Source organism: Martes martes (assembly GCF_963455335.1).
Source record: "Martes martes genome assembly, chromosome: 4".
Taxonomy (NCBI): Eukaryota; Metazoa; Chordata; class Mammalia; order Carnivora; family Mustelidae; genus Martes; species Martes martes.
The window spans coordinates 153,637,063-153,651,442 of NC_137891.1; the positions used below are offsets into that span (position 1 = coordinate 153,637,063).

At 45.3% G+C, this 14,380-nt stretch overlaps 1 protein-coding gene across 2 annotated transcripts in view; it reads left to right on the plus strand.

Annotated features, from left to right (window-relative positions):
• The window catches only part of AGBL4 (AGBL carboxypeptidase 4), a gene marked incomplete at both ends in the record, with an annotated part of 1,559,236 nt that overhangs the window by 1,455,269 nt on the left and 89,587 nt on the right, over window positions 1–14,380 (plus strand). For both annotated transcript variants that reach the window (XM_080800716.1, XM_080800715.1), the window contains one exon: window positions 4,896–5,007. In XM_080800716.1, the coding sequence (XP_080656842.1) occupies window positions 4,896–5,007 (112 nt within the window). The remainder of the gene's footprint in view (window positions 1–4,895; window positions 5,008–14,380) is intronic.

A 14,380-nucleotide genomic window follows, 5' to 3' on the forward strand; every position in this document is an offset into this window, starting at 1 on the left:
GGTCTTGGTTCAAATCCGATCTGTATCCTAGTAGTTGTCAAGTGATGCTCTAAAGTCAAATCTCTTTTGGATTTTATTTTCTCACTTATAAAATAAGGATTTTTTAAAAAGACTTTATTTATTAGAGAGAGAGTGAAAGAGAGATCATGAGCAGGGGAGAGGGGCAGAGGGAGAAGCAGACTTCCCTCTGAGCAGGAAGCCTGATGTGGGACTTGATCCCAGGACCCTGGGATCATGACCTGAGCAGAAGACAGACAATTAACTGATTGAGCCACCCAGGTACCCTAAAATGAAGATTAATAACACCTACCTTATTTGGTTATGTGAAAGTGTCTAGCACGTAACAGGTACTTAAATCTTTAAAAAAAAAAAAAAAGTCTTCAAGTAATTACCTAAACTGTGCACATCTTCAGGGTATTTGTTCATACACTTGTTCATTCACTCATTCATTCAGTAGATAATAATGAATCTTCTCTACACCTGGGTCTGTAGTAGGTAAGTTGGAGTGGGCCTGGGCAGGATGACACAAACATAATCCCTGCCCCCATTGGTCTCACAGTTTGGAAGAAGAAACAAAAGATAGTCAAAAGTATCTTCAATTCAAGAGAATGAAAATATATATTATGTAGTTACATATAAATTTGACTTTCATAAAATTGGATTTTCTAGAATGATCCTAATGTCAAATATTATGTCTCATTGTTACCGTAAAGGGTTCCATCCATGTCAGAACATGGGTCCTGACTTCGAGCTCATGCAGAAATTTCATCTCAGAAATAAATAACAGAATAGAAGAGCACCAAGGAGACAGAGACCCAGAACAGAGACCCAGGATTTCACACTCAGTGACTCTAAACTGGCAATCATAGTATGAGAGCATGGCCTTTTCCTTGTCCATTCCTCTGCTTTTAGTCAGATGATTTGGGTCAACCACTAAAGAGAAAGTGCATCAGCCCTGTCCTCCTGGTGCCTCCAGCCTAGTTAGGGACACAAGCATAATACCACTAGTAGCCTGTTAGAAATATGTGTAACTTCCAACCATTCTCACTTTGCTGAACTTTGCACATGCCGCACCCTCTGCCTGGAATGCTCTCTGAGGACTTGATTTTTGGCCAATGCCCATCCCTTCTTCAAAGTTCAGGGCAACTTGAAAACTCCAAGAGGGAAAGATTGGGTCCCATACAAATATCAAATGTTGAAAAAGGCATGCAATTAACATTAAGATATTGGTATCCCTTGACTATTTGGTATTTCTTTGTAAAACTATCAATCTTTTCCCTAGAATATTTTGTTTTCTTGGTATTTTATCAGAAATGTGTGCTTCCTCCAAGTCCTTAACTTTGGGGATAAAGCCCAGTTTGTGATGCTTTAAAATCATATAATGATATTATAGCAGCATTATTCATAATAGCCAAGATATGGAAGCAGCCCAATGTCCACTGATAGATGGATGTATAAAGAAGATGTGGTGTATATTTATACAATAGAATATTATTCAGCCATAAAAAAGAATGAATTCTTGCCATTTACAACAACATGAATGGAGTTAGAGAGTATAATGCCAAGAGAAGTCAGTCGAGAAAAACAAATACCATATGACCTCACTTATATGTAGAATTAAGAAACAAAACAAGCAAAGGAGAAAAAAGGAGAGAGACTAAAGAGAAATAGACTCTTATCTATAGAGAACAAGAGGGCAGGCGGGTGGGGGGGATGGGTAAAATGGGTGATGGGAACTAAGGAGTGCACTTGCCGTGATGAGCTCGGGTTGATGTATGGAATTGTTGAATCACTATGATGTACACCTGAAACTAATATGTTAACTAACTGGAATTAAAATAAAAACTTAAAAATAAATAAATAAATAGAATAGAATAGAATAGAATAGAATAAAAGAAGAAGAAGAGCATGGAGCCCCGGGAGGGGAAGTGACTGTCTCAAGATGATATAGACATTAGAGGTCTGTTCCCCGGCCCCTAGCTGAGCAGGGATCCTGCATCTTTACTAAGGTTTTTCTTTAGTAAATACCCACCTACTGACAGACTGTTACCATTAGAAATGTTCTTTAAAAAATCAGCTCAAAAAGTACCCAGCACAGGTACTGCTCACTAAAGAGTCTCACCAATGCTTTAGCTTCTAAAGAGCTCCAGGATTCTTTGAAGCTTAAGTGACCTTTGAGTCACCAGCTACACGATTTTCATCAACAGGCTGGATCAAGGTGTTGATCTTTCAGGATCTTTCACCGATAATACCTTCTCTTAAGTTTTGAATCTCACTTTTTTGAATGAAAGAGGCTACCTGGAAGTGGCATGGCCACATGGGAATACCAAGGGTCCTGGGAAAATTGACCTGGATTCTAGTCTGGGCCCTGTGGAACCTTGAAGGAATGGCTTACCTTTTCTGGCCTTCAGTGCCAGAAAAATGGAATCCACCTATGCCTGGATGGTTGTAAGAACTCGATCATATGAGATAGAAAATTCTTGGGAAAGAATGTAATGTTCATTCAACAACAAACTCCTCAATGTCTACCATTGTCCATACTCTTTGTCAAGCATAAGAATACAAACCTGAATAAGACATCATCCTCACCCTTGAGGAATTCATGGTCCAATGGGAAAGACAGACTCAATAATTACTATATCTTGTACTGTAGCCACTCTGATGGGCTGGGTGGGAGGTGGTGGGGAGCAATGCATGCCGTGGGAGCAGAGGAAAAGTACCTATCCCACATTTGCAAAGAGTAAGTCAGCAGGTCTTCCTGGAGGAGGTGATATTTAGATTTAGATGATTTCAACAATACGGCAATCTCCACCTCTGCCAGTCATCACTGGCTGCCATTTATTCAATATTCATTCTGTTCTGAGGATTCTGCTGGGCCATTAGTGGTTCATGTTCACAATCCAGAAAGTCAAGGTTGTTATCCTCATTATACATATGATAAACCAGAAGACCAAAGGGGTTTTTTAAAAAGAAAATTAAAAAGGTCACCAATCAAAACTTAAACCTAACTGTGACTTCCAGAGCTCCTGCTCTTCACAACATAGCCTGAAGGTTCTGTGTGACTCTGTGAGGCAAGGATGAGACTAGTGCAGGAAGTCACTGGGAAGACAAATTTCAGCTACAGAGAAGGAAGACTTTTCTAGTGGAGCTGTCCAAGAATGAGATAAGCTGCCTGGGAAGGTGGTGAGCACCAGGTCATAGAAGTATCATGGAGCAAGGCACTGCTTAGGGCATTTTTAATATTTGAATATTGAAGGCAGAGGAGAAGTAGGTAAGCTAACCAATATCTTAAGGTTGCAGTCATTTGTGATTAAGTCCTGTTGTTAAAAGTAACATTCCATTCCAAATTTTTAGATGCTGAGTGGAAGCTGGAAGAGCTCTCTGGGCATAGCACCCAAACCAATGGTTCCATCTGTTTGGTGGCCAACCTCTGGGGTTTAATATAAATTAGGCTACAGAGCTATATAGTTAGGCATACTTTTTGTTAAAGAAACAAGGACTAACTCCAGCCACTTAAGCAAAAAGGGAATTTATAGGAAGGGCCACATTTGGAAAACAAACAATTAACAGAATAGCTCTGGATGGTAAAGATTGGCTGTTGGCAGCAATAATCTACCTCTGTTCCATGGTACTGCAGCTGTACACCTGATTCCCAGCCTTGTATCACCTAGTCCAAGTTTAAGTCATGGAGGGAAGTGACTGTTGCCACTGAGTCTGGTTTCTTGTTGCTGTGGCTGGGAGACCACAAAGAGGGAGCATCTGACCCATCTGTCTTTTGTGGTGGGAGAAAAGGCACCACCATAGTCTTGTCGTCTGTCATGATGGAGGAGCTAACTCTCCCCAGCCCTGTCCCCTCTAATCACAGGGTTAGATGTTAGGCGTTCCCCAAAGAAAATGGGTAAATGCCTACTACATTAGGAGGGATCAGACAATGATTATGAACTCAGATCTGCCTGACTCCCAGACTGGAGGAAAAGATAGACAGTTATCCCTGACCACTGCTGTCTACTGCCCACCCCAGCCCACGGGCTGCAAACTTATTATTCTGTCACTCCGACAGGATGTAGCATAAAATGACAATAAAAAGTTCAATCAAACAACAACATAATATTTTGAAGTTGCTATTATGTACCAGAACCCATGTTAAATGAAGTTACATGTGTTTATCTCATTAAATCCTCACAACATTGTCCTGAATTGTAAATGGATACAAGCCTGTGAGCATATCTTCTTTCTTCTGTTAGACTATGTTTCTTGAATGAATGCAGTCTGCTTGTGTACCAATCCTGACATCACCTCTTTTCTCAAGCCATTTGTTTATAACTTCCTTATGCTTCAGTTTCCACATCTACAAAATAGGAACACTAATAACACCACCCTCATATCATTAACTCAGGACCTTGGCCAGAGCTCAAGGTGATGTCAATGGAGCTGATAAAAGGGTGTTGGGTTCTGAATACATTTTGAAGGTTGAGACAATGGGTTAGATGTGGGTGTGAGACAGAGAAGAAGAATAGGGACACCAGTGACTTCAGCCTGAGCACTTCTCTCTACTGCCCTGTATGAGAGATGTCCATGGGTCTGTGGTCTCAGGGCATGAACACTGAAGTCAGACTCCTCCACAGAAATATTTGAACCTCTCTGTGACTCAGCTTCATCTTATGTAAAGTGGGAATTATAACAGTAGTGACTTTATAGGGTTGTTGAAAGCAATGAGTGAATTAATATATGTAAAATGTTTAGAACTGTCTCTGGCAAAAAATAATAATAATAATGAAAATAAATGCTAGGAAGGTGAGAGAGGAACTACTCTTACTCCAAGCTGTATTTGTATTTATAAATGACGAGTTTGGCTTGTCCTGTTTATACTGACTCTGACTCTGGGTACTACCTAGGTGCTCTCTAATGGGGTTTGACCTGAACCGTCACTGGCTGGATCCTTCTCCGTGGGCCCACCCCACCCTGCATGGAGTGAAACAGCTCATCATCCAGATGTACAATGACCCAGTGAGTAAGCAAACTCCTTCAGCACCTGCTGGTTTTAAGGCTTAATCTGGGTAAGAGCAGTGTTGTACTGGGAAATTCCAGTAGGAGCTCCAAATTAGGAGTACAGGGTCAAAACCAGGGTGAGTATGAGGCCTGCTGGTCTTGTCTTTAAATTGGATAGACCCAAGTACCTTCCAGTACCCCTTGCAAATATCAGGTTCAGTTGGGTTCAGGAGGTCTTCTGGGATAAAGAAAATATAGTGAAGCAGATTCACAGGGTTCTTTGGCTATAAGCAAAAGAAATCTAATTTGAATTAGTTTACGCAAAATAGAGAATTTATTACAAGAGTGTGAGTGTATCTCACATAACTTAAGACTGTAGACTGGCCTCCTCCACCTGTAGGAGACATGGAGCCAAGTGTCACATCTGTTGGCTCCCACCACTGGAGAGTGATTAACTCTCATTTTCTAGTTCTATTTCCAAAAGACTATGACTGGCCCAGCCTGGGGAACCTGCCACCTCTGGGCAAGTCAACTCTGGCCCCAGAAGCAAGGATATGTAAGAACAGGACAGACACACAGGAACCACATGGTTGGACTTGGGGGCTGTGGTGGTCCTGGTGAACTTGTTCCTAGAGAAAAGGGCCTGCTAGTCCAGAAAAAGGGGAATAGTGGGTGTCTATACTGAGTTTGCTCATAGGGGCAAAACTTTGTAAGAAACAGGAAAAGACACAGGGGTTTCATAGGTTAGAGAAAGGAAACAGATCTCAATCATTGTATCCCCAAAGAGCTGTCAGAGAGGACGGGACAGACATCTCCTGGGTGGAGGACAAAGGAGGAGGTAAGGCCTATAGAGAAATAGAAAATTTTAACAATTAGCTCTGCCTAAAATGGAGTGGATGTAGGAGCTATGAACTTTGCCTTACGAAAAGGGTTTACCTTGAAGCTAAATGACACTATCAAGTGGTGCATAGAGGAGATTCAATTGTTTGGAAGATACTGGAGTGAGATGACATCTGAGTCTCTTCTAACTTTGACGACTGTGATTTCATGGCCTCTTGACTGCCATAGCTCTGATATTTTTCTGATCTGGCTGATAGTAAATATTCAACAAACTATTGGTAGAATGGAATTGGATTGAACATGGCAAATTCTCTTGTGCCAACTTCAATATGATTTATAGATAGAAAACAGTTATTCACAGAGAGGACAGTGAGGAATGATTTTAAAAAAAGACACAGGATAGGAGAAGTGATAGAGTGGGAGCCACTGAAAAAAGGGGTGTTTTAGATGAATCCCTGAGGAGAGAGCTGGGGGGTAGGGCATGGAGGAAGAACCAAAGGGAAGAGTTAGGTTTGCTAAAGAGAAGAGGCTTTAGCCTGCCATTGCTAACATCACTGAGAAGTCATTGATTCGCTCACAACTGGGCACTCATCCATGCTACAGAACACAGATCAGCCAAGACTGAGAGAGAAAGCCATTTAGTCACTTTTTGTGCCATGAATAGGGTGCTCATCAGCTGGTTGGATCTTAATAAACACACCTAGAGCTTGTTGAGTTAGCTGTGTTCTTCCTGAAAGTCCAGTCCTTTAAGACCAAAGCAAGGGCATGGAGCACCAACCTGGGAGTCAAGCTGACCCTGGGAGTCATGGTTCCCAGCTCCCTCCATATCTTTTCTCTTCCCCACTCCCCATCTCCATGCCCAGGCTTTTACTCCAGTCTTGCCTGCCTTCCTTCCACAAATACTTATTAAGTAGTTCCAAATACTAGGCATTGAGATATTTTCTAGCAGCAAACAAAACCCTAACCCTTGCAATTTGTGGGGGAGTAGACATTAAATAAGTAAATACTGATAAATAGAGATTTTAAAATTGTGTATGGAGTTATGGTGGCTGGGCTGGGGAAGCACACAAACTGTGACCTATGGGTAGGATGGTTGTAAGTTTTGGCCTGCCTGGGGCAGTTCCCGTTGATACCTGTTGTCCCAGAGTATTTATTAATAGTACCCCCTTTCACTCTTAGAAGTGTCCCAGTTTATATGATAAATTATACTGTCGCTCTACTTAAAAGCTATTAGAAAGCACCTAGCACAGTACCCGGCGTGTAGCACATCCTCAACAAGCATTATCTGGATTGGATTCAAAGTCACATTTGACTGTAAGTGTCATTGTAGTTGTAGTTACTGTCAGTACCCAAGGGCATCTGCCCTAATAACCTGAAATGCTTTCTCCTCCTGACCTCCACTGTTGTGTACGTCCCCACAATCACTCAGGCCAGAGCTGTGTGAACTGCCACGACAGCTTCTGGCCTCATTTCTAAATGCTCACAGCCTCACTCTTCCATCCCAGTGGCCTTCTGCTTGACAGAGTCAGCAAGCAGAGAATCAGCAGACCCTTGCTGGTGGATGGGGACTATGTCCGGAAGCATCGCTGTTCCTCTCCGAACTCCTTCGGGTTCTATGCTGGTTGCTGGCAATCCTCAGAGCTGCTGTCCACCCCTAAGAAGTTCCCAGCCTGGTAGAGACAGGCATTTACAGGCAGTTATCTCAGGTGCATTCATGGAGGAAGACACGGGGGCTGTGGGAGCCCATAGAAGGGACCCAGCCCAGGAGGCCACACCTGAGCTGATGCCTGAAAGATTCCCAGGGCAGGGAGGGCTTTCCATGCAGAGGAGACATCTGTGCACCTGCCTTGAGAGGGAGGCACCCTCAGGAGACGGCCAAGTCATTCAGTGTGGCTGGCACTAGGGGCAGACAGAAGGGCAGAAGGGGTTATGATACAGGGTGCAATTTGGACTTTATTCTCATGGGAATGGGGAGCATGGAAGGATTTTAAGCTGGGAGGTGACGGGATCAGGTTTGCATTTCAGAAAGACTCCTCTGGTGCTTATAAGGGGGTGAACTTGGAGGGTGCCAGGCTAGAGACTGGAGACCAGTAGAGCCTGCTGCTGTAGGACTGGAGAGGCATTATGGAGGGGTGTGGGCAGCTTAGTGACCAGCTGATGGGACAGGAAGGAGGTTTGTATGATATCCATGGTTTGGCCTGGACAGCGGAGTAGATGTCATTGCCCCTCCTGAGATGGGAACTCAGGAGGGGCAGTGCACCTGCGGACAAGCTTTAGACATGGCGACTTTGAAGTTGAGCAGGAGGGATGTGTCCAGCCTGCATTGTGAGTCTCAGGCATGAGCCCTTCTATGTTCTCACCTGGCAACTGGACCCAGCTGTCCTGCATTGATGATGGTATTTACTTCAAAGTTGGCTTTCCTAGACCTTTGCTCACTAAACCCTTACCCCCTCTCGGGACCTTGGAAACTAAATGATGCCCTTGACCATGGAGTGTTTTACCCAGAGAACCACACTGGATCTTAGTTATAAAGTGGTTTAGTTATGAAGTTGTTTATGCCCCACTCCTGGGGCACTCCCTGTGGACAGCGTGGCCTTTGTTTACTAGTTGTGATGGATTGTCCCTAGGCAGGGTCTGGCTGATGGATCTGAGAGTCCCCAGTGCCCAGCAGGGACCTGGATCTGAGCAGGTGCTGAGAGTAAATTGTAAGCAAATGATGAAGTAAACCGGAGCTTCTGTGAGTTGGTTTTAAAAAGATTTCCCTGATGAAAAGAAGCAACCAGGCCACACACCTCTCCCCAGTCTCACCTCTCCCTCAGAGTGTCCCAGATGCTAGTGCCACCATTGCTGTGCCCTCTTTTACTTCAGGCTCTGGTCTGTGGACATCAGCCCTCTCCCAGGTTCCCCTGCAGCCTGCTGAGATTGTCTTCAACTCTCAGGGACAGAGCCTGAGATGGCATCCCCCACTCTGGTTCCCCTGACACAGGTTTCCAGTCACCTTCACTCACGTGCTCCATTCCTGGCCTCGGTGCCCACCGCATTCCACCCACCATGGAGCTTAGCCTTCTCTGGCCACCAAGAGCTCCCTCGGATCCCTGGGTCCCTGCCTTCCCACCATCCAAGCACGTTTTATTCAGGAGCTGCTCTTAGACATTTCGTTACCTCCAGTGGTGAAGACCAGGGAGCAGGTCCCAACTCTCCTGCACATCCAGCTTTCTCCCTCCCCTTCTGATATCAGGGCTGAGTATTCTACCTCTTCCCCAGGTAATTAGCCCCAGACGTGACAGCAGGTGAGAGCTCACCCCCTAGCCGTGGGAGTGTGGCTTTATCCTGGCACACATACCATAGAGTAATGACGGTGACTCCACATCACACCATCAGCCAGAGTCACTCTCACGCAAGAGCACACATAGCACCCTCCTCTCTCACCCAGGTCCAGTTGCAGTCTTAAAAAGTGAAGCCCATTTACAGATGGGCTTCCTAGGACCACCCATCTGTAAGTCTTCTAGCACCCAACTATCTGCCTGAGAGGTGTACCCAGAGAACTATTTGGCAGAGATTTAAAAAGCGGGTGTTGCTTTAAAAGGCTCAGTTAAGGGGTGCCTGGGTGGCTCAGTGGGTTAAAGCCTCTGTCTTCGGCTCAGGTCATGATCCCAAGGTCCTGGGATCAAGCCCCACATCGGGCTCTCTGCTCAGCAGGGAGCCTGCTTCCTCCTCTCTCTGCCTGCCTCTCTGCCTACTTGTGATCTCTGTCTGTCAAATAAGTAAATAAAATCTTAAAAAAAAAAAAAAAAGGCTCAGTTAATTGAACGAAACACACATTTCTCAAAGTACCCATGTACAAAACCCTCAATTACCTCCGGAATTATAGAGATCAGTGGGGCAGGATCGCAGGCTAGGAAGAACTCACAATCCAATGGGAAGGCCAGACCTTTATGAATCATTTTCAACCAGGGCAGGAAGGTGTGCTAGAGTAGAGAACATGTAATGCTTTGGAAGTATGGGGCTAGGAGAAATGAATCCTGTGTGTGTGTGAGTGTGAGGGGATCTGAGGAAGTTTCCTCAAGGACATTGGGTAGGGCCTCTAGAAATGGGTAATAGTTCATCTGGAGGCTATGGTTCAGGGATGAGACAGGTTACAGGGAGAGAGGAGAGGGCATTCAGGGGAGAGCTGAGCAGTGGAATGGAGATGACAGGCCTGAGCTACTGGGGCTGGAGTACAGGATTCATGAGAGGCAGCTGCAAGATGGTGGCCCAAGAGGCAGATGTTAAGAAGCTCATGGGTGACTTTGAACATGGAGTCAAGGAATTTGGCTTCTTCCTATGGCCCAGTGCTCTCTTCTCATTAAAATCAAACTCTTGGAGCACCTGGGTGGCTTAGTTGTTTAAGTGTCTGCCTTTGCTTCTGGTCATGATCCTGGAGTTCTGCTCAGCGGGGAGCCTGCTTCTCCCTCTCCCTCTGCCCCTCTCATCCTCCACTGTGCTCTCTCTCTTTCTCTCTCTCAAATAAATGTAAATTAATTAATTAAAATAAAGGTCTTAAGCCCTCTTTTAAATTGATTTTTAATTGAATTAAGTATCATGACTGTTAAAAAAAAAATCAAGGCCATGGAACAAAATGCCATTTGTTAGGAATATTCCAGCACACACACTCTCTCCATCTTGAGAATCAGCGTCGTCAATGGAGAGCCATCAAAAACGTTTGAGCAAGGGAGACAGAGATCAATGAATAGTATTTCCATCCACTCAGTCCCCCACTTTAGAAACTCTAGAGTCATTCTAAAATTTAAATCCACCTGGGTCTCCATCCCCTGATTAAGACTTTCAGTGACTCCCCATTACTTGTGGAATAAAGGCCAACGTTCCTGGCGTGCCCTTCAAGGACATGCTCTCGGCATATCCAGCATGTAGCAGAGAACATGGCACCACAGAGACTATTACGCTGAATGACATATGCTTTAGCAACTTGGGAAAGCTGCAGTGTGGAGAGTGGATCAAAGGAGATGAGACGAAGGGAAAGAAGAGAGGCCCATCAGGTGCTTCTTGTGAAGTCCAGGCGAAGGACAATGAGATCCAAGCTGGAGAGCCGTGAGGGCAGTTGCTAAGGAGAATCCCCAGGAACTGATGGTGGGAGGCAAATGGGTCCACTTCTGCCCTTTTCTGTGCCCCCAGTCTCTCAGAACTCAAGGGTTGCTTTTGTGAAAGACTTCTATGCTCTGGGGGGGGGGGGGATTCCCCCCTTTTTCTGGAGGAGAAAGACCTGTGTTGCTATAACAACTTGGCTGTAGCTCATAGACAGATCTGTTTCCTTAAATCATTTAAGGAAAATTAGCTGCCATAACAACACGGAGCAGTTTTTAAAATAGAGCAACACAGGGCTGGGTTTTGTTTTTTTTTTTTTTTTTCCTTGCTTGCCTCCTGTAGTCCTCAAGAGAAGCTGCTCTCTTTCTGTCAAATAAATAAGTTATAACACATCTGCATGGCAAACGGAGCAGTCGGTGACATGGTCATCTAACACAAAGAACCGGCACACACTCATACTGCCCGGAAAACACACCCACCCCCACACGCACGCACAGCGTGGAGATATGCGGAAAATGCCTCCATTTACATACATAAAACATAACATATACACAGAAAAGCATAGATGTGATACATACCAGATAGACAGGTGTCGAGTCATACATAATCACACAAAGAACATATGCACAAACACACAGCCAGGCACAGGCTCCCCACCCAGTCAAAACGGCAGGAGGAGGCCCAGCAGATCTGCTCTTAGCATGGGCAGAGGTTTCGCTGGGTCACCGGCTCGGAAGGCCCTGAAATGGGAACTCCTCACTAGAAATCAAGCGGCACCTGTGTGTTCACAGCTGACGGCCTGGAAGCCTTGCTGGTGGGAGGGGTAAAGTCACCTTGGCAAGCACGGGAGGTAGAAGGTTGGGGGCACCCCATCCCCACCCATATATGCACTTCCGGGCAAACTGGGAGAGCAGGAGACCACAACTATGGCATTGGGGTGGGAAAGTATGCCCCCTAGGCAGGATGCTTACCACCCCTGAGGAGGGGGGCAGTGCCTCCGCAGTGAAAACCACATGCCTAGGGCCTTAGCACACTGTCTCTCTGAGGCCTAGAGAGCTCAAGCATCCGGACTGTAGGTTCCCAAACTTTTGTTCCAACCCCATGTCTCTAGTAATCTTACCCCAAAGGCCCCCTGGAGGGAACAGCTAAAGCTGTGAGCTTGTCTTTGGGGCATTGAGAGGGACTGAGAACACCAGCCACCCCCCACCAGATTGGATGAGCCCCTATTTTGCTTGGTGCTGCTAGGCAAGTCTCTTCCCCTCTCTGCGACTTTCATTCCCCCCACTCCTGCACCCCAGTCTATACACTGTAGGAGTTGAAGGATGACTCCACAAGGCCCATTTAGCTCTGACAGTCTGCGTCTCTGCATCATTTTGGAGGTGGATGTTGACTGTGAAGGCTCCACTGATGGGCAGGATTTCCACATCAAGGTCCCGAAGTCAGGCTCCTGCCTCTGAAAGACAGGCTGGAGTGAATGCCTAGGGAGGGGCTTAGCACATGGCTGATGTCCCGGGAACATAAATTTCCTAAGCCTCAGTCTGCTCTTCTGCCGGAAGGTAGGAATAAGCCCTTGACCTGCTTACCCACAGGCTGGAGAGAGACCCAATGTATTCACTTTATGTGAACATAAAGTGTTTATAAATGTGAAGAAGGACTATTGCCCGGGATAGGGTGAAGAGGAATGCCTGTGGAAATGGGCAGACTGCAGCCAGCTGCCGGAGGTTTCTCGAGGGGTAAGCTAAATGCACTCACACCGCAGCCATAGATCACACACTTTGGTCTCCTCAAATATTTTTCCATTCCTACCACCTTGGCCCAAGAAGTCAGTAAATAGCCACTAGGGGAAAGGTTCAGTCTGGAAGTAAAGACTGGAGGTAAATGTAATACTGTGCAGTGGGCTCTGAGAACACAGGGTGCTGCTGTTTCATGAAATTTTTACAGTTTTTCCTACAATAGTTTGAGATGGCTTTGAAACTTTAAGAAATTTTAAGAGAAATCGTTACTTTCCTAAAGGGCAACTTCTCCCACCTGTGATAAAAGACATGGTTTTTCTAACTCTCTAGATTATAACTTTGATTCCAGCAGCAAGCCAGGTGGAGAGATGGATCTCTCACTTCAGAGCAATATTCCTGTCGAGCTGATTGTTTCCTTCAGTTTCTCTAACATCTTTTCATCCTGAAAGACTCTGAATATCTCTCATCAACTAACTAGGTGCATATTGTTTCAATGGCATGGAAGCCAGCAAAGCTTCCGGAAGCTTCTGTTTGAGTCAGGTCAACTAAACTCTGTGTCTCTTTTTCCCTATCTGGCAACTGGGATGCCCATCCCACGGGATTTCTCTCAGGATAAGGTAATATGTATATACATAGCCTCCAATAGTAGGTCTATGAGAAATGGAGCCACTGGTATTTTGCGCATTTGGCCTCACTGACCCCGCTCTCCCAAGCTCCCATACCCCACCACAGACTGGGATCCCACTGAGGTCTTAGATTTCACCTTAGTCATTTCTGATCCCTGACACCCTGTGTAGGCCACAGGTCTTCCATGAATGTGCATTGGGTGAGAGAGAGGAAAGACAGGCAGGAAAGAAGAAATCCACTTACCAAGACCTAGAATTAACATTGGAACTGGGTTCTGAAGGAGGGATGAGAATTTGCTGAATAAAGAGGAGGAAAAGTATTTCAAGTCAAGAGAGACACTAAGTTCCTGGGACAAATAATACATTATATGTTAATAAAAATAATTTAAAATAATTAATAATTTAAAAAAGAGAGAGAGACACTAAGTCACTCTCCAAATCCTAGTTAATCTTTAGAAACTACCTCCAGGCCTGCCTCCTCTAAGAATTCCTTGAACCCTTTGGCCCACAAAGCGTTTTGTTGCTTTGTTCTTCTATGATCAGACTTTGCTTCTTTCATCTAGTGGTTTATTCCATAAACACACGTGGAGCGTATTCTGTGGGCTTGGTGCCGCAGTAGAATCTCCTCAGGCATCCACTGGCTTCCAATTTTTTCAATTCAATCGAAAACCCCTTCAGAGCCAACGATCTGCCTTCACCTCCCTGCTTCCCTGGCCAGGGCTGGTCACTCACTGGTAGCTCAATGAGAACGTCTTAAGCATTGATTAAAACGCAGTCTTCCCAGAAGAGTGGCTGTTTGGATTTCTGTAGGCATCCCCTAGCTCCAGAGCACCCCCGGTGAAAGCACACAGCCTGTTGTGTTTTAGTGATAGTTTTCCTGCCTCCTTTAGACGGAGCTTCTCAAGGACAGAAGCTCTTTTTCAGCTTCTACATCCATTACCTGGCAGGGACCCACGCTCAGTAGGCCGTTGATGAGTGTTTGGGAACCCTTGTTAGCCACCTCAACAGACACGTTGTTTCCCAGCATGATAGCCCCAAAGCAGCCCAGAGAAATCCATGGCACCCTCGCTTTCAAACCCCCACCCTTCTCTCTTACTGTTCTACATTTCC